The following is a 25,179-nucleotide window of genomic DNA, read 5'->3' as shown; positions in this document are numbered from 1 at the left end:
GCATGCAGACAGTGAGAGAATTCGGGGTGATGCCAGAAATAATGACATTTTTTGTCTTGCCCCTACACCACCTCCCCAGGCCCAATTTGGAATTCAAGGGGGTGGGCAGTGCTTTATTCCATTCTCCAGGCCTTTCTAAAATAACGGAGGTCCTGTTAACGGTCTTATCCTTCAGAGAGGGGAACAGGGTGAGTCCCAGAGCAGGCTTCGGTGAAGGGGCGGCCACTTGGATTGAGATATATGTTATGTAATTACAGTAAAAGGGAGGTGTGGGACCCACCTGGAGGGCCACAGCAACATCACTGCAGTGATAAATCTCAATTAGGCAGCATTTCTTAGCCCTGGAGGCAAAGCTAAAATCTCATTCCCTGATGTAGGTTGACAGAGGCTGTGACCAGGTAGCTGAAAGGACAGGGGTCAGTCGGTCTCTGCAGAGAAGGTGTAACTACTGAGACAGGAGAGCGGTTAGGGACCTTGGAACTAGGCAACTTGGTTTATATTCAGGCCAAGTCCCTTCTTAGGCACCAGTGTCCCCTTCTGTGCCTGGAGCACTGGCATCCTAGGACCCCTGTGCCTCTCTCTGGGTATTTCCTAAAGGAACCTTAGCCATATGGTTCTCCTTGCTGGGGCTGATGGCCTTCAATGTGAAAGAAATAGCAGAGCCTCCTGGTATGACTGGTGGTGTTAAAGCTCATCTTCTGGTCCAGGCCAGTTTGGTTATGTGGATAGAGCATCAATCCTCAGACTGAAGGGCCCCAGATTTTATGCCAGTACCTTGGTTGCAGTCTCCATCCCTGGTCCTGATTAGGGCATGTGTGGAGGCAACCGATCTCTATCTCTCCCTCTCCTTTCCACTCTCTCTCTAAAAATCAATGGGAAAATATCCTGGGGTTAGGATTCTCTCTCTCTCTCTCTCTCTCTCTCTCTCTCTCACACACACACACACACACACACACACACACACACACACGAATGCACGCACGCATGCACGCACGTGCGCGCGCTTATCTTCTGGAGCCAGATGGCCTGGGTTCAAATCCCTCACTAACTGCGTGAGTGTAAACAAATTATTTAACCTCTCTATGCCTCCGTTTCCTGGGGAAATTATAAGATTATTATGAGGATGAAGTGAGTTTTAAATGGAATGTGCTTAGCACAGTGCCAGGCACATAGACAGCATGTGGTACAATCAGTGTTATCTTTATTCAGCAACAAAATAAATAGTAAATAAATAGACAGCAGAGACATCAGAGCTACAGAGGGAAAAGGTCCTGTTCAAAGTCACACACCCAGTTAGCACAAACCCAACTTACAGGTACCCTAAACACAGCTGTTGAGAAGGGTGTCTTGGTCTTATGAAGGAAGCCCTAGGGTCCAGGAGATCAGATTCACAGCCAGAGGCTGTCAGCCATTTGGGGCAAAAGGACTCTTGGGGACTGCCCTTCTAGGCCCAAAGGAAGCCTGAGAAGAGGCAGAGGCTGCTCAGTCCAGGGCAGAAATCCAGCCTCTGCCAAATCAGGCTGGGCAGTCTGGACTACAGGACATTCTAAACCGTGCAGAAGGAGACAGGGCAGGAAGGACCTGCAGTGTCTTCCCCGACCTTTGGTTGGTAAACAAGCCTGGCCTGGGAAAATAAGACCCTGATTAGGGCTGTCTTTCCCCCTCCATGAAGACACCCATTCTCCTGTGTCTTGCTCTCTGATGGAGGTGGTGGGCACTTTGAGAGTGAGAGACACAGCTGAGTCATCTCTATGGCCCCTGGCTTAGGCTTTTAGGAAGTACTGGTTGGATAGGGAGGTAAGCAAATTGATTGGTGAATAAATGTGTGTGTGTGTGTGTGTGTGTGTGAGAGAGAGAGAGAGAGAGAGAGAGAGAGAGAGAGAGAGAGAGAGGTGTCAATAATGGGAGATGGATGGATAGATGGATGGGATGGGTAGATGTGGGTAGGTGAGTGGGATGAAAGGGTGAATGGATGAGTGGATGGATGGATGGATGGATGGATGGATGAATATGTAGGTGATGGATGGATGAATATGAACTAATAAGAAGCTCAGGACATGACTGATATTTCTTCCTCTACTTTCCTGTTCTTGTAGTAGAAAACAGTAGGAGTTAGGCCTAGTCCCAGTCCCATGGTCAACACTAGTGCTTTCTCGGCACCTCCAGCTTATTAAGTTGATTTCTTCTGCAACTGCCTGAGCTGTCTAGTCTGCACTGATGCAGAGATCTCCCAATTAGCTAGTGTCTTTTATTCTTTTTTTTAAAGCACAGTAGATGAGTATTTGCAAGGGTAGGTTATGTGGATGTCATCTACATGGATTCATAGACCTTGTAGACCACCTGGTCCAGCCCCCTCACTTTACTCTGAGGCCCAGGAATGGAAGGACTTTTGCCAAGCCACCCAAAGGACATCTGAGTTAGAACCCAGATGTCCAGGAAGTGATGGTTAAGAGCTTTGGTTCTAAAGTCCATTAGACCAGGATTTAAACTCCAGGCTCCAGCAATCACTGAGTGAGACCTTGGCAGATTACTTAACCTCTTCAAGCCTCTGTTTACCAGTCTGTGAGGTAATATAAATAATCACTAACATCTACTTAGCCAGGCTCAATGCTGTGTGCTTACACCATATTGCCTTGTACCACAACCCCATATGGTAGGTGACATCACATCTTTAATCCATACTTATGCACACTGAAGCTGAGAGGAGTTATAAAACGTGCCCAGCATCCCAGAGCAGATAAGAGGCTGAGCCAGGACTAGAACTCAGGTCTTTGAGATCCAAAGCCAGTGCACCCCACCACTCCCTGCCCAATTCACCTGGCTGCACCTTGGCTTTAAGGCAGTTCCAGGGCTGCTGTGAAGATCAGATGAGAAACATGTGTGGATTTCCCAGCACTTGGTCCACACCGATTATTACTCTTATTGCCTCTGTGATTCTTTCTGAGTCCTACCTTCTGTAGTTTGCTTTGCCAGCCACTGTCTTGCTTTACCCTCCACACCCCTTCCAGGTGGTCAGGCAAATATGGGCATTCCTGTCTTGCAGCTTTAAAAACTGAGATGCACAAACATCAAATAACCTAACCACCAAGTGGCAGAGTTGGGCCCAGAGAATCCTGGAGTTCACCAAGCGGGCAAAGGGGCATAGACCTAAAGATGTATGGCTTATTTGGAAAATGTGGGGCCCTGTGGCCAGGGATGTTTCTCTCTAGGCTGGAATAATGAGAGGTGAGGCTGGAAGGGCTGGGGAGGGGTGGGGGGAGCAGCAGATAAGCCCTTAGTAGGTGTTCAGAACCACTCCAGACAGGGGTGGAGGGTGGTAGGAAGGCCAGGGCTGATGGTAGGGAGCCCAGGAGGACCCTCTAGAGGGCCAGCCTCCACCCCATCCCTTCTGAGGATGGCAGCAGCTTTTTTCTCTCCACTCTTATTTCTAACCGTTAGGAACTAAACTTGCCCTCAGAGAAAAGCTGCATGAGTCATCTTCTAGGCAGAAATTGCTTCCCTGTCTCAGAAATCCTGGCACCCGCTCCAATTTCCTTTGCCATCTCCGACTCTTTGAACATCAAGACTTCCACCAGCTGCTTCTCTTCGCCCTGCTGCTTCTGAGAGCACAGCTGAGCGTTCGAGGGAGATAGCTCCTTCCTCAGACTTCCAAGGCACAGGTGCTTTCTTAGAAAACAGTCTCCTTTTCTGCCCGCATTTATTCTGCCTACTGAAACCACCGAAGTGACCTTTAATTTCATATTTTATGAGTCCTCTTTCAAAGTAGGTTGAATTATTAAACTGAGGACGGGTGCTTGTGAAGCTAAGTTGTTGTGAAGTTATGACATATTTCTGAAAACATAAACTGCTCAGAGAAAGGCAGACCTCCCTAGAACCCTTGGGGTGTTCTGAGGGGAGGAGCAGGAAGCACTTTCCTGGCAGGATGGTTTTCCTGAATAAATAAGCCACCTTCACCCAGTTAGAAACCAGGTCCTCAGCATACCCATCCCTAAACTGAGGTGGCCACCGAGCCCAGAGAGCCCCAATCACTCCCAAAAGGTGAGAACACCGTTAAGGGGGAGGAGGTAGTGACTCTGGGAAATGGAGAGACAACTCTTGAACCCCATCTCCTGGCTCACCTGAATATTTGAACTTCAAAGTCCCTCAGTCAAGCCACGCTCTGAGACTAGCTCTGGCCAAGTGAGGGGTGCCAGAGGCATGGCAGACTCTGGAAATGACCTTGCAGGGCATTAGGATGGCAAGGAGGAGTAGGGAGTGGGGGTCTGGTATACGAAATGGCAGGGCCTCTGCATTGAGTTCAGCAACTGTTTGGGGCTATATGTGGGGTTTTTTGGTTTTGGTTTAGGTTTTGGTTTGATGGTTGTTTTGTTTTGCAAACACCATCTCTGGGAGAAGAGTTTAAAGCAAATAACCCCAGTCGGGGAATTCCAATTTTTAACAGAACTGTCAATCCCTATATCTTATCCCTCAACCTACACACACACATACACACAACACACCACACACACAATTACATTCATATGCACATACCACATGCTATGCATATAAACACAACATATACATATACCACACATAGATCATACCACACGCACAACAATGTTCACATACCTACACACAGTATATTATACGTGTACACATATCGTATACATACACAATGCATCATACACATGCCACACACACATATGCACAATGCATTGGTGGGCTTGAGAGGATCCCCAAAGACTTTGCTTTCCCCAGGGTTTTAGCCTGTCCCATCTATCACCTTGGACGCCGCACCCAACTTCTGCCTTTCCAGCCTCAGGGAAGCCCCTGTGGCTCGCCGGCTCAGTCCTGCCGCCTCATGCTCCTCATGGGCCTGGCACCTGAGAAGCTCCTGAGGACGTAGGCCTCCATAGAGGCAAAAATTCTGACAAAATCCCATCCCATCTGGCCTCCCATGGGCAGCAGCCCACACACAAACACAAAGGTATCCATTCAATCATTGGTTACCACAGTGGAAGGCAGAAATAAGCAAGACGGGCACACACAAACACCCCATTCTCTACCCAGTTACCTAGTCAATGAGCAATGGCAAATGCTAGTGCAGAGAGGTAGGGCTGCTGGGAGAGAAACTGGGGGCAATCCCACCTCGGCTGCTTCCTGGCAGGGTGACCTCACCTCTCTAGACCTCCATGTGGACAACTGTAAAGTGGGAATAGTAACAGCCCGCTTCCCACAACCAGATGATACACATGAGGTGAGGAGCGTAATAAAGTGTGAGCAGGCTCGGTATTCAAAAAATGGTCCCGGCTGCTGCTGCTGTGGAGGCTGGCTGGGCCATCCGGCACCAGGAGCCAGTGGCTGCCTTCAAGGGTGAGGAGGCAAGGCCACCAGACACAGCCAGTGAGCAGAGAGGCAGTTTCAAATGGACTCAGAAGCAGCTTCGTGTTGCAGTTGCTGACATTTATCATGCTCCTATTGTTGGGTTGTTGTGGGGGGATTTCTTAGGGCTTTTTAAAATTGTAGTAAAATACACTTAACATAAAATAGTGTCAGCTTGTTTTTAAGCGTATAGTTCAGTGGTATTAAGTAGATTCACATTGTAACCATTACCACCATCCATCCCTGAACTTTTCATCTGCCAAACTGAAGCTCTGCCCCTCAAACAAACTCCCTGTTTCTCCCTCCCCACAGCCCCTGGCAACCACCATTCTACTTTCTATTTCTATGGATTTGACTCTTCTAGGTACCAGATAAGTGGGACTATACAGTATCTTTCCTTTGTGACTGGCTTATGTTTTCACTTATCATAATGTCCTCAGGTTTATCCATCTGGTAGCCTGTGTCAGATCTCCCTTTTTAAAGCTGAATAATATTGCCTTGTATGAATAAACCAAATTTTCTTTATCCATTTATCTGTCAACGGACACTTAGGTTGTTTCCACCTTTTGGCTATTGTGAATAATGCTGCTATGAGCAAATATCTCTTCAAGTACCTGCCTTCAGTTCTCCTGGGTATATATCCAGAAGTAGAACTGCTGGATATTATGGTAATTCCACATTTAATTTTTAAGGAACTACCATACTGCTGTTCAAAGCAGCTGCACCATTTTCATTCCCACCCACAGCACACTGGGCTGCAGTTTCTCCATATTCTTATCAACACTTATCTCTGTCTTATTTTTTGTAATAGCTACCCTAATTGGTGTGAGGTGGAACATGCCAGCTACGTTTTTTAATCTCACTTTTACCGATGTTATTTATAACTTGTAGCTCTTCAAGTCATCATTTCTTGATCTTGGATGTATTTACTCCCAAGTATCCCAAAACAGGAACATGAATTGTCCTCTCAAAGTTACAGCTGTGGCTGCACCAAACACTTCTAAAGGGCTCAGTGCCCACACAAGGAAGCCTGCACAGGAAGTCAGGAGGCTTGGAGAAAGGCCCAGGCCTATGTCAGCAGATCTGTAACCATGAAAAAGTCACTTCCCTGCTGGGCCTGCTTCCTGTCCATCAAGACAGAATAATACCCACACCTTAACTCCCTAGGGAATTGGAGCCCTGGGGCTAAAAAGGCCCCTGGAAAGTCAACAGCAATGGCAGAACCACTGAGTTTGTCAAGATTAAAAAAGCCAAAAGAGAAAAGGGTGGGCCCCTGATTCTTGGTAATGCATGTAAGCAATTTCAGAGCTCAAGTTCATGGAAACAAATTGAATTATGTTGAATTATGGGGAGGCAACTCTGCCATTTGCAACCATGGATTGCTTGAAATCCTTTTAGAGGAAAATTAAAATATTTCACAGAGGGTAATAAAATGCTGGGTGTTTTGCAGGCATAATTGCTCAGCTCTCTTGGGCAAATAAGTAATTAGGCATTTTTATTTAAATGCTCTGTGTCGTCATTTTCTTTTATTTGTGGAGGGGGAAAGAAACTATTGTGGAAAATACATAAAATTCTGGAAATCACCAGAAGGTTAATCATAAAATTGTTTTTAAAATAAAATAAGAAGTAAATAAATATATAAATTTTAAAAGCACAACATAACAGCATTCTGCAGACACAAAGGAGAGGGCTGAGCATTTGTTTTCCCAAACGTCAGAAATGGAACACTGTATCAAAGATTCCTTTGCTTTCACAGCAAATCCCACCAAAGAGCTTGGCAGAGGGAGCAAGGAGATGGAGCCAGCATGGCATGGGAGCAAGAAGGGTGTCCTGAGCCTCATTTCCACGCACACGGTCCTGCCTTGCCCTACCGTCACTCACCCTTATCTGCTTGATGAGAAGGGTTGTAAAGGGGTTGATTTTTCTCTCAGCTAGAGATCCTCTGCTCCAGTCTCTCCATTTGCAGATGAGAAACTGAGGGTAAGGGGTTGGAGTCCAAGGCTCAGTCCTCCTTATGAGTCCTGGGTCTCAGAATGGTCAAGTGATCAATGCCCATGACCCCACAGGACTCAGGTCAGCTCCGCAGCCTAAGCCCTAAGTGTAGGAGTGAGGGGAGGGAAGAGATGTGTCCAGTTGCTGTCTATCACCCACATAGCTGGTCCATGTTAGCATCTTCTAGAGTCCACCTTCCAGTCTAGGCTGGTCTTTTGAGCAATAAGAGGAAGGCTGAGGGTCAAGATGCAGAGGGTTTATGTGCAAGATCAGCCTGAGACCCATGAAAAGCCACTAGTGGTACAGGGGGCAAAAGCCAGGGGAGAGAGATTCGGGTACATTCATAGGTAGTTATTCCTCTTCAAATTCTCTCTAAAGTTTGGGTTTAACTGTGGTGACTTTCTGAGTAGGTACATGTTAATTTTATACAAGTACTATGAGTGGTTGTATGCACATTTGTGTGAGTTTGTGGGAGAAGTGAGTTTATCTGCAAATAAGAACTTTCCATAACCTTCTTCTAATCCCACAATTGCCCAAGGAGGTGCCTTGTTCTAACCTGTTAACCTACACCACCTCCCCCACCAGAGTGGTCTGCATTGAGCCATCCAGCAAACAATTAGCACGTGCCTACAGTATACTGAGCTCTGTGCTGGCCCTAGGAACCCACAGAGAAAAGAATACCACTCCTTCATTCAGGGCCATTTTCAAAAAGAGAGAGATTTCAGCTGGCCCTTATAGGGCAAGGAGGAGTTTGCCTGGCAGGGAAGAGGCGTAGGTACAGAGCCATGAAGCAGCCCCGGTTTAGGCAGCCACTGCAAAAGTGAGAGGGGCTGGGGGATATAGTCTTGGGACAGGGACTCTGGTGTTCATGCAGCCCAGCACATGGGTTGGAGGGCCAATCCTTTGCCGGTGCCAAATGCTGGAGAAAAGGAAAAAGGAGGGAGCAGGAGAATAGAGAAGTGAATTGTGGTTTACCACAAAATTTAATTCATAGAGCAGTGAAAACTAGCACAATAAACACAGATGATTCTCAAAAATGTAATGGTACATGAGTAAAGCAAGAAGCTTTCAACATGCAAAATAGCACTACACATACACACACACACACACACACACACACACGTACATTAGGTTAAACTATATAAAATTGTCAATGTTTGACTATTTTGACCTACAAAAATAGCATTTAATTTGGTTTTCACCTGGGTGAACAGCTTCAAGCCACACCAAATTACAACTCTCGAACCTCCATGCATGACACATTCGAGGGGTGGACTCAGCAGGCACCAAAACCCTACAGAAGCAAGTCTTGCTACATAGGGTTGATTCCTGCATAGCAGCTCCTCCACTGTAGTCACAACTGGTCCTCACATCCAATCACCCTGGTGGTCAGTCCCTCCCAGTGGCATGCCAACAGTAATCAAGGTTCAACTATAGCAGGACAGTATATACAACCCACGCAGGGATGCACCTGGAGCACCCAGCTTGGATGACTGGGGAGGCTGCGCCAACAGTCCTACAGGTTACTGCTAAGACCACTGTGCCAAGCCCAGGGGATAGCATTTCTACGTGATACCTAGAAACAAACACAGAGAGGCAGCCAAAATGAGGAGATAAATAAACAGGTCCCAAATGAAATAAGAAGAGGAATATCCAGAAAAAAAGAATAAAGTGAAATGGAAGCAAGCAAACTATCAGATATAGAGTCCAAAACAATAGTTTTAAGGGTGCTTAAAGAACTTACTGAGAATGTCAACAGCATTAAAAAAGGACATGGAAATCATACAAAAGAACCCATCAGAAATGAAAAATACACTAACTAAAATGAAGAATCAATGATAGGGAATCAACAGTAGAGTAGATGAAGCAGAGAATCAAATCAGTGATTTGGGACATAAGGAAACAGAAAACACCTAATCCAAACAGCAAAAAGAAAAAAAAATTCAAAAAATTAACATAGCAGAAGGAACCTCGGGACAACTTTAAGTGTACCAACATTCACATCATGGAGTGCCAGAAGAAGAAGTCAGAGAGCAAGAAATTGAAAACTTATTTGAAAAAAATAATGACAGAAAGCTTCCCTAACCTAGTGAAAGAACTAGACACAAATCCAGGAAGTGTAGAGAGTCCAAAATAAGATGAACCCAAAGAAGCCCACACCAAGAAACATCATAATTAAAATGCCAAAGTTAAAGACAAAGAGAATCTTAAAGGCAGCAAGAGAAAAAGTTACCTATAAGAGAACTTCTATAAAACTATAAGCTGATTTCTCAACAGAAACTTTGCAGGTCAGAAAGGATTGGTACAAAATATTCAAAGAAATAAAAAGCAAGGATCTATTGATACAACCAAGATTACTCTACCCAGCTAAGCTATAATTTAGAATCAAAGACAGAAAAAGAGCTTCCAAGAGAAGAAAAAGCTAAAGGAGTTCATCACCACCAAACCAATATTAAAAGAACTATTAAAGGGTCTTCTTTAAGAAAAAAAAATCAAAAATATAAATAATAAATGGCCTTGGTGACAGCATGGATGAACCTAGAGGTTATTATGCTAGGTGAAATAAGTCAAACAGAGAAAGACAAATACCATATAATTTCACTTATATGTGGAATCTAAAGAACAATATAAACAAACGAATGAAACAGACTTGCGGATGCAGAGAACAGACTGCTGGTTGGCAGACAGGAGGGAGGTTGGGGTCTGGGTGAAAAAAGTGAAGGAATTAACAAGTATAGATAGTTACAAAATAGTCATGGGGGTAGAAAGGACAGCATAGGGAATATAGTCAATAATATAGTAATAACTATGTATCGTGCGTGCCAATTGGGTACTGGCAACATCAGAGAGAACAATATGATTGTCTAATCACTATGCTGTACACCTGAAACTAATACAAATAATATTGAATGTAAACTGTAATTGAAAAAACATTTTAAGAATTTATAAATTTCCTATGTGATTCTGGGTGCAACCAGGATCACAGATCTATACTAAAACCAGCCTGGCTTAGTTGCATCAGAACAAAAGGGAGATACTGGATGTTCCCAGGGAGCAGGGTGGTAGGGAGTGACATTGCTACTGAATGTGAGACAGGCAGGGTAGAGGCAGGAGGAAACCTGTGTGGTCAAGTCCCATGACTGCTCTCTACTGGTCAGGATTAATACCTACTGGAAAGTGTTGTGAGCTGAATTGTGTCTCCCTAAATTCATATGTTGAAGTTCTAACTCCTAGTACCTCAAAATGTTACTGTATTTGGAAATAGGGTCTTTAACGAGGTGCTAAGAATGAGTCCTCATCCAATATGACTAATGACCTTATAAGAAGAGGAGATTAGGACACAGACGTGTATAGAGGGAAGAGCATGTGAAGACATGGGAGAAGATAGCCATCTACTAGGATAAGCCAAGGAGAGAGGCCTCGGGGAAGAACAATCCTGCTGACACATTGATCTCAGACTTCTGCCTCCGAACTGTGGGAAAGTAAACTTCCGTTGTTTAAGGAGGGGAAAAATTACATACAAGGTAATGATTAATGCTAAATTTAAGAGAAGGTTCTTTCTGAAACAAGGAATGGATTATACAGACGGAAAGAGATACATTGGCGGGGGGGGGGGGGGGGGGGGGGTGCAGGGTGTGGAAGAAAAATCTCACCCTAGCTGGTTTGGCTCAGTGGATAAAGCGTTGGCCTGCAGACTGAAGGGTCCAGGGTTCGATTCCGGTCAAAGGCATATGCTGGGTTGCAGGCTCCATCCCCAGTAGGGAATGTGCAGAAGGTAGCCAATCAGTGATTCTCTCTCATCATTGATGTTTCTATCTCTCCCTCTTCCTTCCTCTCTCTCTAAAAATCAATTAAAAAATTTTTAAAAAAAGAAAAATCTGAAGGAAAGAAGGCATAATGCTAAGATTCTTATTCTTTTCTATCACTTTTGTATGTTTGAAATAGCTTGTAATTTTTTTTTTTTTTTTTTTTTTTTTTGAAAAGTAGATCTTGCATAACTCCTTGCATTCAGAGCCAGGATTGTGTCTAGGATGCAGAGGGCTGAGGGTGCAGGGGAAAGCAAAAGGCTCCCAGAGCCTGGCCCCCACCCCTCAGACCACAGAAATCCCCCCTATGAAATCCCCCCACCTGTGTCTTCACAGCCCCCAGAGAAGGAGGGTGCACTGCCTCGGCAGGTGGGCAACAAGACCGAGTGCGGCCTGCTGGGCTTCGTGCTGGACCTGAAGCAGGACTACGATGCCGTGCGCAGCCAGATGCCGGAGGAGAAGCTGTACAAAGTGTACACGTTCAACTCTGTGCGCAAGTCCATGAGCACAGTCATCAAGCTGCCGGACGAGAGCTTCCGCATGTACAGCAAGGGCGCGTCTGAGATCGTGCTCAAGAAGTAAGTGGCACAGTGAGCGGGCAGTGGCGCGGGGAGCCAGGGCCCATGGGTGTCACAGCTCCACTGTCCAGCCAGGGGAGCCATCTGGCACCCAAAGGCTCAGAGAGGGTCCTACCCACCTCCAGGTCCCTTGCTCAGTATTTTTTCCACTGTTTCCTCTTTAAAATTTCTATCGAGAATACTCCTCCTCCTCCCCCTTCTCCTCTTCCTCTTCTCTGGATGGTAGTGATTTTCACTGTCAGCCAGTCTCCTCTGACTCCAGGTACCAGAACTAAGCCTAGAAAACTAGGCAAGTTACTCCCAGACTCTGGGCCTCAGTTTCCCCACTTGTACCTTGAAAGAATTGGTCCAGCCTAGTGGTTCTGAACCCTGGCTACCCTAGAATCAACCAGGGAGCTTTTCAGAAACCATTCAATTAACCCGGACAGACTGAACTGAAGCCTCTGGAGTAAGGCTCCCACGTGGGTATTTATGTATTGTGTTCCCTCATGCCATTCTAATGTGCAAGCAGAGTCAAGAACCACTAGCCTAAGTTTTATACCCTTTAAAAGCTGTTTTAGCTGTGGGACTATTTTTTCAAGTGAATCTTGTAAATATAAAACAGACAAAAGTAAATCTGCTCTTGCTGAGTGCACTGGGGCAGATATTACAAGAAGGCTGCCTGATTTCTTTTTGGTGGTTCCTATTTCATCCCTGCCTGGGGCCTGGACCAGTCCTGGAGCCTATTTCATCCCTGCCTGGGGCCTGGACCAGTCCTGGGAGATGGGCTGGACAGGCATTGGATGATCCACCACAGCCAGCTGGGCATCACTGGGGAGAAGGAGGTGAGCCAGTCAGAGGAAAGATCTCTGGGCCTTTGGCTGGACCTTACCATCTCCATTCCACCCTCTCCTTCCCCCTAACCCCCCAGGTGCTGCAAAATCCTCAACGAGTCAGGTGAGCCCCGGGTTTTCCGGCCCCGTGACCGGGATGAGATGGTGAAGAAGGTGATCGAGCCTATGGCCTGTGATGGGCTCCGCACCATCTGTGTGGCCTATCGCGACTTCCCCAGCAGCCCCGAGCCTGACTGGGATAATGAGAATGATATCCTGAACGACCTTACTTGCATCTGTGTGGTGGGCATTGAGGACCCCGTGCGGCCTGAGGTAGGCCTCCCACCAGCAGATCAGGGAAAAGGGTGGAGGCGGGGAGTCCAACTGGCTGGGTGACCTGGCATAAGTCACCTCACCTCTCTGAGTCTCAGTTACCCTGTGACACACCTGGGGTCTTCTTACCTTCTCTTAAACATTCAGACTCGTCAGACCAGCATAGGCCGAACTTGGCAATGATCTGCTCAGGTTATAGAGTGGAATCCACACCATGCCAGCAATCCTGGAGCCGTCCACCCAGCCATTGGAGACCTTCCACCGGCCCCCCCAAGGGACAGGAGTGAGCGCTGCCCTGTTTTAGAAGCCTCCTGCTCCACAGAGCCAGGACCTCCTGTAACAAATTCATAGCCTAGATTCCTATGTCCCTGAAAAGGAGATGGCCAGTAATAAAGGCCACCAGACACAGGACCATCCCAAGTGTGGTATTCCTGGCAGCATTTAGAGTTCTCTCCATCCAGATCCAGTTTACCAGTTAGTTCACACTTGCCAGATTGCCTAGGTCACACCGACAGTTTACCTTGATCAGCGCCCCTCCTCAATCCCACCCAGAGCCTAAAACTGCAAAGGCACCTAATGCCCTGGTGCTTACACCAGAGCCTATATGCATCTTCCTGCAGACTGCATCTCTCCCTGGGCAGACAGGCCGCTTTTCAGCTCCACTATGGGATACCTGCTCATTACCAGCTGCTAATGGGTTCAGGCTTCACCGTGATGTGTTATCTCCTCACAAGCCACTGAGACTTGCCCCTGCACAGCTCATGAGGCTGGCCTGCAGCTCCCCTGTCCTTCCCATCCCCAGGATCCCCCTCCAGCCCCACATCCCCAGAGCTCCTGGCTCATCACCCTGCCTAAAAACACCTTTGAGATGGGTGCAAAGTAGCCATGAGTGCAATGATGAGAAATGTGTTTTATGTCATGACTCAGTAAATACACATGCTTAACCAAAATAAGAATCTCACAAAGTAATGTGATGCACTTAAATATTTCTTGTTCTCTTGTATTTCTTTCCTTCTTTTTAAAATTCTGGTCACCACCTATTAAACTGACTTGACATTCCACTAAGAGGCGGGGAGGAGCGGGGGACTCAAGGTTTGCACTGCTGGTCTAGTCTAAACATTCCCCCACACCCCCAGTTTGCAGATAAAAACACTAAGGCCCAAACAGGAAGAGTGACATTCCCAAAGTCTCCTTGTAAGTGGCCAAGTAAATTCAGATTAGAACAGGTTTTCTGTCTTCCTGACCCATGACCTTTTCCTGCCATTAAAAAAAAAAAAAAAAAGGTGCCCTAACCAGTTTGGCTCAGTGCATGGAGCTTTGGCCTGCGAACTGAAGGGTCCCAGGTTCGATTCTGGTCCAGGGCATGTACCTTGGTTGTGCACACATCCCCGGTAAGGTGCAGCTGATCATTGATGTTTTTCTCTCATCAATGTTTCTAACTCTCTAGCCCTCTCCCTTCATCTCTGTAAAAAATTAATAAAATATATTTCTTTGAAAAGAAAAGGCAAGCTACACTAAGTCAGGAGGGTGAGGAGAGGAGAGAGGATTCCTGAGAAGGGCTGTACTGGGTCCTTGGCATTTTCTGTTGACAGTATGATCATCCAGAGACGTGGCTTCAGGCTCAGACTGTGGGAGGGGTTGCTGTCCCACCCAGCAGGATTTGGGTGCACTTCCATCCTGGAGGCCTCTACAGTAAAGAAAGTGGGCCTGGGTCCAAGCCCCAACCCTGCTACTGATAGGCCACTTCCCCTCTCTGTGCCTCAATCTCCTCATCTGTAAAATGGGAGGTTGGCCCAAGTGCCCCTCAGGTCACTTCCAAGCTCTGACATTCTGAGCCAGCTGACTGGAAGGTTTACCTTCACCCCTTTCTTCCCTCCCTTCAGTCAGCACATCCCTGTTGGTGACCTCTCTCACCTTAGCTCATCCCCAGGATGTAGATTTAGAAGTTGTAAATTGTGATAGAGAGCAGCAACTTACTGAAGTGACAATGGCATTCAAGGGACCATGGTTCTAATTCTGTGCCTGCCACTCCTTCACAGAAGATCTCCGTGCATCTTTCCCCCAGGCCTTGTTTCCCCATCTAAACAATGAGAAAGTTGGACGTTCACTGTAGGAGTTAATGATGATACTACTCAAGGTATAAAGCTCTTACATGCTGATTCAGCATCTCGCAGAGCGGCGGGGATGGACACAGGGCCTGAGGAAACTGGCAGGTGTCGTTTTGTATTCTTTTTCAGGCTAAGTAATTTATGCACGTGAAGCCAGATTCGAACAGTTCAGTGGTTCAGTGGCACAGACAGGGTGAAGTAGCCCCCCTGCTACCCCCAATTCCCCAGTTCCCACCTCAGCGGCAGCATCCTCATCAGTGTCATGGATAGTCTTGGGGAAAGTCTATGCCTGCAGTGAGTGTGTTTGTATCAAGTTCTCGCGGACAGCCTTGAGGCCGGCCAGGGTGAAAACCTCAGCCTGGATGGACCACCTCTAGGGCCCTATAAGCACGTTCAGACCCGGCTTGCAGCTGCCACAGGAAAACAAACTCTGGCTCCTTGGTTTCCCCTTCTGTCATGGGGGAGAACCTCCGATTGCCTTCCTCCTGCAAGAAAACAAGGACAGAACAGCTAAAAACAGGCTTGCCAAACACTCCACCATAGGACGCGACCGCAGATACATTTCCTGAGGCTGATCGAGGCCAGCGTGGAGAAAGCCATCAGGAGAGTGCCCGTCTGGGATTCGCTGGGTTATCCGGGGGTGTGGGAGCCCTTGGAGTCACAGACAACCGGCTGTCACCAGAAACAGCAGATGTTTAAAAGCCTTTATTTAATGAAAACAGGAAGAGCCCATTTCCTGGCTGTTCTTCCTCGGTGAGAAATATTTAGGATAATTTTAGCAAAAGAAGGAATCTTTTTTAAGTTTTATAGCTATTTTATCTATGTGAAAGCATATTTCAGGCAGATTGGTGTCCCTGGGGCTTGAGTTTTAATCATCTCCAAATCCTCTGTGCCCAGAACCATTAAATGTTCAATAGCTGTTTGCCAAATAAGTGAATGAGTGAGCAATAGAAAGAAGTACTGGGAGAGCTGAAAGAAGTGTGCCCTTGGGTTGGAGAAAGCAAGGATGGCGTATGAGTAGAGAGCATTTCCCATGAAAGAGGGGCCATCCAGGCAGAGGGCACAGCACAGGCAAAGGCAAGGAGGTGGGAAGGGTGGCTAAGTGTTGGAAACTAGTGAATATCCCAGTCGGGTTTATAAGAAAAAAAAAGGCTAGAAATGGATCTTGGAGCTGATTTGTGAAGGGTTTGCAAATCCCCATCCAAATGCATTCATCTGGCCCTGTATAAAATCACATGTCCCAGCTCAGACTTCAAGGGACTTAGCACAGAGCTGGTTCACAATGCCCCACGTTTACAGAGCACCTTTTCTGTGCCAGGCCCTCTGGAGGGTTCCAAGTAATGGGCAGCACCCACCCTCCAGGGCCCAAAGCCTAAGGAAACGTCTGGTGAAGGGGAAGTGTAGACGCCCAGCACACAAAAGCATGAAGCATAACCAAGGCATCCAGTTAGGAGGGCCACTGCCCAGGAAGGAAGTGGAGTATCTCAGGTGGCCAGGGGGCTCCTCAGGTGTTTCCAGGTCTGTCGCAAACACCCCCACATTTGAGCAGGTCACAAGCCCCTAAAGAATCTGACCCAAGAGTCATAGTGGGGTGCCCATCCGTACCACTACCTAACACCGGCTCCTCCTCATGGCCAGATGCCCACTGCACCCCACCCGCACTGCATCTGCATCCACACCCCCTCGCATCCCTCCCTGCCCCCAGCAGAACAACACAAGCAAGGAAGACTGGGGTGTGGATGCAGATGCATTCTTGTCACCAGCATCTGCAAGCCCTGTGCTTGGTGCTGTTCGGCCCTTGTCACACAACTCCGCAGCCTCGCTGAAGGGTGGAGACGGTCATCCTAATTTCAAGAGGAAACCAAGGCTGAGGTGGGCACCCTGGGCAAAGCCCTAAGCCCTCTATCCTGAGGCAAGGAAGCTTCCACTGCACAGAGAAAAGTGTGGGGCCATAATAATTAGCTTCCTCCTTTTTCTCCCCAGCGGACCTATTTAGGGGAGACCCAGAGAGTTTAGCTCCCTGAGACAGTCTTAAAAGCTGAACTCTTTCTAAAACATGGCACCAATAACCTTCCCAGTTCAGAATTTGCCGTGGCTCCCAGGCCTGAAGGAGCAAGGCTCTGGTTTGAGCACCTCTGGACCTCAGGCGCCTCTCCAGCCTCATGGCCCTTCCTCACCCTCAGCCTCAGCCCCTCCAGGCCACCCGCAGCAGTTCATCCACAGCAATCTTCCCCCTTCCCTGCCTGCGCACTTCCTGGGACAATCTTCTGCAGCCAGGACCGTGGCCAAGGCAGTGTGCCAGGCACCGGAGCCTCAGTTAGTGCTGGCTGAGCAGAGGCAGCTCTCTTCCAGGAAGCTCTCGCAGATTTCTTTTCCCCACTCACTTCCTTCTAAAGTAACAGCATCCTCCTCCGTGCTCCCAGAGCCCTTGATACAGATCTTTACCAAAGACCCTGCCTCCATGCAAGAGTACCGGACCATTATGTGAAAAATGTGGAAGGACACGATAGACTTGTTCCGCTGTGGAGCAACCAGCCGCAGCGGTGAGCACCCTGTCATCAGAGACGTGCAAGCAGAGGCTGGCCGGCCATCTGTCAGGAACCCCTGGGGGGAGATCTAGGCAATGAATATAGGTCAGAGTCACAACCTATAGCTCCTTCCAACTCTAAGACCTCAAGTTTCTTTGAAACAAATATAACCTAAATTCTTTCTTTCAGGGCAGGAGCCACATAAGGTAGTGTTCCCAAAAGAACAGTGGCTCCTCCCTGTCCGCTGGGACAGGAGACAGCGGGAGCTGCAGCCCCAGCTATAGCATTGTGAGGACACGATACATTATGTAAACAGGATGTGGACATTCCACAGCCCCACTCCCTCCGGCTCCATAAAAGGAGGTCACATTTGCTTATGTGAGCAGCCACTGCGGCACAAGGCAGAGAACTTGCTCATGTGACCCCCATCCCTGAATAGGCCCCAGAAGGCTCCTCCTTGACCCTGGAAATACACCTCGAAGAGGCCATGGTCACTCACCTGTGCTAGTATCTCAATGACAGGGAGGTCACTACCTGCTACCACAGAGCAGGTCTCTTAGGGAACACGTAGCTGGAGAGGCCTCCTTATCAGGACCTGATCTGCCTCTCATGCCATTTGTTCCTCGCTCCACTTCAAGGTGGTCATTCTTAGGAGCCTGGATTTTCTCTACCAGGGGCAGCATGCAGCCCCTGAAGGAGGTGACAGGCTGAGCTTCAGCAGGTCAGGCTCCTGGTGGTCAGGATAGGGAAAAGAGGGAAGAGGGGCAATGCCAGAGGTAGGGAGGCTGAGGAGGGGCTGGGCAGTGACCCTGACCTGAGATGATGGTGTAGAAAGGTGTGGACAGAGGCCGGATATTTTCAAGGTTGACCTTTGTTATTAAAATCCTGGGGGCAGAAAGGGACCAGCAGGCAGGAGCCATCAACAGTCAGGTTTTGGACGAACATTCTCACTCTTTGTGTTTGCTGTAACAGGCTGCTGTAACACACTGGGCAGCTCAGGCAACAGACCTGTGCTGTCTCACAGTTCTAGAGGGTAGAAATCCGAGATCAAGGTATGGGCAGGTCAGTTCCTTCTAAGGCTGTGAGTGAGGGACCAGTCCCAGTACTCTCCCCGGAATCGGTGCTCGGCTGGAAATCCCTAGCACTTCTTGCCATGGAGCAGCATCACCCTGACATCGGCCTTCTTCCTGTGTGTGAGTCGTGTCCAATGTCCCCTCTTTATGAGGACACCAGTCACATTGGGTGAGGGCCTACTCTAATGACCCTGTCTTTTATATATATTTATGTATAAAAGAGAGAGAGAGTGGAAGAAGCATCAATGATGAGAGAGAATCATTGATCAGCTGCCTCCTGCATGGCCCACACTGGGGATCGAGCCTGCAACCCAGTCATGTGCACTAACTGGGAATCGAACTGAGACCTCTTGGTTCATAGGTTGACACTCAACCAGAGCCACATTGACCGAGCCCTAATGACCTCATCTTAACCTGATCATCTGTACAAAGACCCTTCCTCCAAATAAGGTCACATTCTGAGGTCCTGAGGGTGAGGATTTCAATGTATCTTGGGGGAGCTGGGGGGAGGGGAAGAGACATTTCAGCCCCAAGCAGCCTTCAAACTCTCTCAACAGTGACTTGGCAGATTTAGCTCCCTGAGACACTCCCAGGGTGGAAGTGAGCTCCCAGGCACTGAGATGTGGGACTCAGCCCCTCCAGCCCAGAGGTGCTACAGTGCCTAGAACATAGGGTGTTCTGCTCTTGACATGTCCTCTCCTGCTCAAAAACATGTTTCACGCCAAATATCGCCTTATTATTTTATTATCTGTCACTGTCCATGGGTAAGAGTTTTGTCCAGTTGATCTGTGTTGTCTATAAAGTTGATCTGTGTTCTGGCAGGTTCAGGCTGGTTTTTGCAACCTAACTGCTAGCCACATCCAAAGTTTTGCATAAGGCTGGGGACTGGGTGAGGGGATCGGGTTGCTGGCCTCTGACTGGCTAGCCCTGCCTGACCTGATTGGCCCCGATATTACAAAGAGGGCAGGAAGCAGTTGTCACTCTCACAGGGAAATGTCATATTTTACATGAAACATAATCATTTGCATGTATTCTAAGCCAGTGTCGCATTCTGTAAATAAAATGTCCCCAAATGCAATCCCACCACACCCCACCCCTATTCCCCCCCCCCAAAAAAAACCTAAAAATACACAAACATATTTATCATTGACTTTGCAGGCCATGTGCATGTGGATACAGCAGAGACAAGATCCTGTGCAGTAGAAGAGTGCTTTGTACTCTCATGGGGCCAGGTCTGAGGGAGTTTATTGGGAGTGTTCTCAAAGTCCTTGCCCAGGTCCGGATAACATTGTTTTTATCCTGCAGTGGGCTATCACGGTTGATAGGTGGCAACTGCCTGGCAGTCTGCAGAGAAGAATTCTGAGGCCACATCAGGGTTTAATCAGAGGGTGCTGCAATTGATTAATAATGCCTTCCATGGGAGAAGCAGGGGTGGAGATGGTCCATGTGCCATCAGTAGCTCCTGGTCATCTAGGCCCCTTATAGTGGCGCTGCCTGTGAGTGGGGCTCACTCTGAATCTATGAAGGCAGGGAGGGCCTGACCAAGGTGATGCTCACCCCCATGGCTCCTGCCCTCCCACTCAGGTCCCAGAAGCCATCAGAAAGTGCCAGCGGGCAGGCATCACAGTCCGCATGGTCACCGGCGACAATATCAACACAGCCCGGGCTATCGCAATCAAGTGTGGCATCATCCATCCTGGGGAGGACTTTCTGTGCATTGAGGGCAAGGAGTTCAACCAGAGGATCCGCAATGAGAAGGGGGAGGTATGTGGCCCAGTGCGAAGGGCACTCAGAGGTGTGAGCTTGGACGGGGGACTGGGAAGCTTGGGCGCTGCATGATTGTCCAGAAGCCAGCGAATGTGCCAAGAGCCCAGTGATTCTAGGCACTTCCCTCCTTTCTCTGGCCCTCAGTTTCTCTCCCCAACCCCACCAATCCGCCCCCTCCTGCATCCCTCTCCAGATTGAGCAAGAGCGAATCGACAAGATCTGGCCAAAGCTGCGGGTGCTGGCTCGCTCCTCCCCCACAGACAAGCACACCCTGGTCAAAGGTAAGACTTGGGCAGGCACAGGCAATTCTAAGGCCCAGATGCCAGGCCCCTCAGTCTCCTCCCTGGCAACTACAGCTTCTTCTCAGGACAAAAAGGCTTTTGCCTGGGGCTCCCCACATGTGGGACACCCTGATCTCACCCTCTTTGCAGCCCTGGAGGCCTCCTAAGAGCCATGAGATGAGGAGGCTATGAATCTTCTGTCTGGGCTTCAGTTCCTAAAGGAAGCAATGAGGTTGCCTGTCTAGAGCCAAAATTCATGGCTTGAGGACTGAATGGGGCCCACAGATGTATTTTACTTGGGTGGTACAACGCCTCTTTTATGTTGAATTTGAATGACTTTATACAGATCCTGCTCTCTCATGTTTGACGCCGTCTTTAATACTCATTATTTTCTGACACTCAGCACTCTTCATTTATTTATGTGCTGTCTGGCCCCAGAGCTTGGGAGTTTGAGACCTTTCATCTGCTTGGTCTCTGAGACCTTGAGGATGGCCTAGGAAGAGCAATCTGACGGTTGAGGACAACAACCAGCATCCTTCTCCTTCCCTGTCTCCCTCCAGAGAGAGAATGTACCCTTGCTGAGTCCACTCAGATGGCCAGATACTAGGTACTTTCAGGGTCACACAGCCCTGGCACTGACTTGCTCTGTGGCCTTGGGCAAGTTCCTCCCACTCTAGCACTCGATTTCTATCTCCATTTCTTATTCAGCCACTCATTCATTCATTCACTCGTTGTCTTGATAAATGCTTATTGAGGATCTACCATGTGCTGGGCCCCGCTCTTGGTAATCATAGCCTTTCCCCTTGAAGTCATGGTCCAGGTTCCATCCAGCAGATATTAAATAGCTGGTTTCCCTACATAGAGATAAAGGCTTCACTGGGGGAAGAGAAGGATGATCTGAGACCCTCTGCTGGTGTCAGATCACAGGCCATGGAAGGTGGTTTGGGGGGCCTGTGTTTGAGGCAGGGCAGGGAATTGCATTATGAAAACCCAGAGACAGAGACTTCCAAGCACCTTCTGGTGTGAAAAAACATTCAGTTGGCTGGGCTGGGACCTCGAGGAGAGAGAGAGATCAGAGGAGACCAGAGAAGGAGGTGCCAGCCTCAGCTCATCCAGGGCCTAGAATGCCGGGACAGTGACCGCACAGTCAGCTCAGGGCGGGGACTATGGGAGGGCCTTGAAGGGACATGCACTGTTTTAGAAAGCTTACTCCCTGCTGTGTGGAGAGTGGCCCGGAAGCAGAGGGACCACCAGGATTGGCCAGCTATGAGAAGTGACACCTGGTCCGGGTGGTGACAGTGCTGGTGGACAGGAAGTCAGCAGGTCTGAGAACAGAACTGTTCTGTGGGGGAAGGGCTGGGCCTGGAGATGGTTTGGATATGGGGGAGGGATGAGGCAGACACGGGTCCGGGATTCCATAAGTCTCCACTTGTTTCGGAGCCTGCTGCGCACCAGCATGCACGTAGTTTTGAGCAGCAGCTAGATGTTAGGAGTTGTGAGAGAAGGGACAGATTTGAGGGGAAACTCGGTGGCTGAGCTGAAGGCCCTCTGACATCCACCTGAGATGTCTAGAGGACAGATGGATATCCGTGGAGTCAGGGCTCAGGAGACAGCTGGCCAGAGGTGAAGACACAGGTGGGGTAAGCTGAGCAGGGAGAGCAGAGGACCTAGCTGAACCCAGGACCTCACACCTGAGTGACAGGCAGAGGACCAAGGAGTGGTAGCCAGAGGGTGGAGGACAGCCAGTAGCAGTGGGCCAGGAGGCAAGGAAGGAAGCTTGGTGAAGAGGCCTACAGCATGAACAGCTCCTAAGAGGTTTAGAGAAACAGGATAAGGATGTGACCGCAGGAAGGCCCCTGGTGGCCGTACAGGGCAGGGCCATGCCAGCACTGCACGTGGTGGACAGGGGACTGGTAGAAGGTGTCCTCCCAGCTCCCCCCTCTCCTGGGAATAGTAGGAGGCCTGTGAGAACGTCAGTGCCAGCCTGAGAAGCCTCAGAGAAAAAAAGCGGCCTTTCCTCTGCCTTGGAGGAGCACCCAGGCAGGCAGGGGACCCCACAGGGATGAAGGCCTCAAATGCCAAGTGGACAGAAACTGGATAGTACTTGGCAGTGGATCAGCTAGGGAGCAGCCGGGACTGCTCCCAAGTACATGCCTTGGAGCTGAGCCTGGAGGCAGGTGGAACTTGGATGGTCATAGAAAGCTGGGTGGTGGGATAGAGAGCAAAGTGCCCAAAGTCAGGGAACTCATTCCCTCCTTCCACAGGCTGTGCTGTTTGCCAGGTTCAGGACAGGGGGACACGTGGACGAATGGGAGCTGTAGTGATCAGTTAGGGTGGGGGCCTGAAGGGGGTCCCAGAGGCTTCCCAGAGAAAGTGGCCTCCAAGCTGAGCCTGCAGGTGGGTGACAGGGATCTGGCTGAGGGAACAGCCTGTGCAAAGACAGGGCCAAGTAGAGCTGGCTCTGCAAGACCAAGAGCCATCCCTGAAGTTAAATCACAGACGAGGGATGGCCGGGGGCTGAGAGAAGAGATGATCAGAGAATGGGCAAGTTCTGACCATGGAGGACTTTGTGAGCGGAGCTAAGAAAGGAGATGTCCCTCCAAGGCCAAGTGGGCAGTGAGAGAACGACTCAGCTGATGCTGGGGCCAGGTGCAGACCCAGGCGTTCATCCTGGCGCTGCTGTGCAGATTGGAAGGGGAGCCCTGGGTTAGTGAGGTAGGAGGGATGGGGACAGAGAGAAGCGGAAGGATCCCAGTGGGATTTCGGAGCCAGGATGCTCAGGCCTTAGTCACACATTGATGTGCAGAATGAGAGAGCAACATGTCAAGGTCGACACTCAAATTTCTGTCCTGACCATAAACTCCACACATGCCCAGTGACGCATTTCACACATCCCTTCCACTGGCCCCAGCTCAGTGACAGGGGCCACATGACATCTATTCATTCTGTTATTTATTGAGGATTTTATTGATGATAAATGTCTAGAGAGAGATCAAGGCCAGTACAGTAGGTCGGAGGTCATTGGCGAATGGCGCAGCCTAGACCTCCTCAGGTGTGACTGAGCCTCCCAGAGAGTGGTGCTGGGGGAGCACATGGTAAGCCCCTGGCAAAACCCTGGAGCCCCTGGACAGGCAGGAGGCAGCGATTCTGGCCAGGGTGGCTGTTGGGGTGGCCATGGGTTACAGAGAGGAGAGAGGGTGCTGGATTGGTGAGCAGGCCCAGACCATGAAGGGCTGCAAGCCGGTACTAAGCTAAGATGCCTGACATCCGCTGCAGGTGCTGGGAGCTATGGGTGACCCTGGAGCTGGGAAGAACCACGAGTGGGGGTGGGGAGAGCAGGCAGGGCAAAGGCCAGAGAGGAGGCTGTGCCCAGTCCTGTGTCCTCCTGAGGCTCAAGACTGGCCAGATTGTCCTTGCCCCACGGAGCATCCCAGGGCCCTGAGCACACTCCTGCCCCCTCCCACAGGCATCATCGACAGCACCCACACCGAGCAGCGGCAGGTGGTGGCCGTGACAGGAGATGGCACCAATGATGGTCCTGCACTCAAGAAGGCGGATGTGGGCTTCGCCATGGTAGGAGAGGCTTGCGGGGGGGCAAGGGCAGCATCTCGCAGGAGCTCACGGATAGGGCATTAGGGGAACTGGACAATACAGCCTCAGGCTGGCGATGAGGGACCCTCAGCTCACACTCAGCCCACCCACCGTCCACCTCATGTGCCCAGTGGTCTCAAGGCCCAACCTGGCCCAATGGAAGGGCAGAGGGAGGCTCCCTGTGCTAGTGGGTCTGGGGGGGGGGGCAGAAAGAGGCTTCCTGAAAGAGAGGGCTGGCCCCAGGGTGCTGGGTCTATCAGGAGTAGATGTGTGTGCATGCAGATGCGTCTGTACGCACGTGTGTGTGTGTGTGTGTGTGTGTGTGTGTGTGTGTGTGTCCGGTGATCTGGCTGTGCTGGCAGTTGGGTGTGTATATGTAGGGGTTGTATAGGACTGGGGATGTGTAGGGGATGAGAGCAGTGTTGCTAGAGCTGCTGGCCTCCTCAGTTGACCCACCCAGGCTCCTGTCCCCGTCCCCACAGGGCATTGCAGGTACAGATGTGGCCAAGGAGGCCTCAGACATCATCCTGACGGATGACAACTTCAGCAGCATCGTCAAGGCAGTGATGTGGGGCCGCAACGTCTATGACAGCATATCCAAGTTCCTGCAGTTCCAGCTGACAGTCAACGTGGTGGCCGTGATTGTGGCCTTCACGGGGGCTTGCATCACGCAGGTGGGTTCCCCGAGGGGTGGGCAGGGTGGAGCATGCCGGAGCCTGGGGGAGGGCATCCCCGGTTGTCCCACCCATCACTGGTGCCTGCTGTGGGCCAGTAACTGCATACAGACCTCAGGCGCCAGCTCAGCGGAGCAGAGGAAATGAGGCTCAGAGATGTGGTGGGGTTATCCAAGGTCATCAGGCAAGTGGAGATGTTAGGCCTCACTTCCATGCCTGCCTGACCCAGGCACAGCGATGGTCATTGCTCCAGGAGGCAGGAGAGGCAGAGCTCA

At 49.6% G+C, this 25,179-nt stretch overlaps 1 protein-coding gene across 11 annotated transcripts in view; it reads left to right on the top strand.

Moving 5' to 3' along the window:
- Positions 1–25,179, top strand: part of ATP2B2 (ATPase plasma membrane Ca2+ transporting 2) — a 363,792-nt gene that overhangs the window by 320,472 nt on the left and 18,141 nt on the right. For all 11 annotated transcript variants that reach the window (XM_036431068.2, XM_036431062.2, XM_045579174.1 and 8 more), the window contains 6 exons: positions 11,496–11,737; positions 12,648–12,882; positions 20,176–20,355; positions 20,552–20,639; positions 24,106–24,212; positions 24,713–24,904. In XM_036431068.2, coding sequence (XP_036286961.1) covers positions 11,496–11,737; positions 12,648–12,882; positions 20,176–20,355; positions 20,552–20,639; positions 24,106–24,212; positions 24,713–24,904 — 1,044 coding nt within the window. The remainder of the gene's footprint in view (positions 1–11,495; positions 11,738–12,647; positions 12,883–20,175; positions 20,356–20,551; positions 20,640–24,105; positions 24,213–24,712; positions 24,905–25,179) is intronic.

This window comes from Pipistrellus kuhlii, unplaced genomic scaffold, assembly GCF_014108245.1.
Source record: "Pipistrellus kuhlii isolate mPipKuh1 unplaced genomic scaffold, mPipKuh1.p scaffold_m20_p_11, whole genome shotgun sequence".
Taxonomy (NCBI): domain Eukaryota; kingdom Metazoa; phylum Chordata; class Mammalia; order Chiroptera; family Vespertilionidae; genus Pipistrellus; species Pipistrellus kuhlii.
This window is presented reverse-complemented; position numbering and strand designations above follow the sequence as displayed.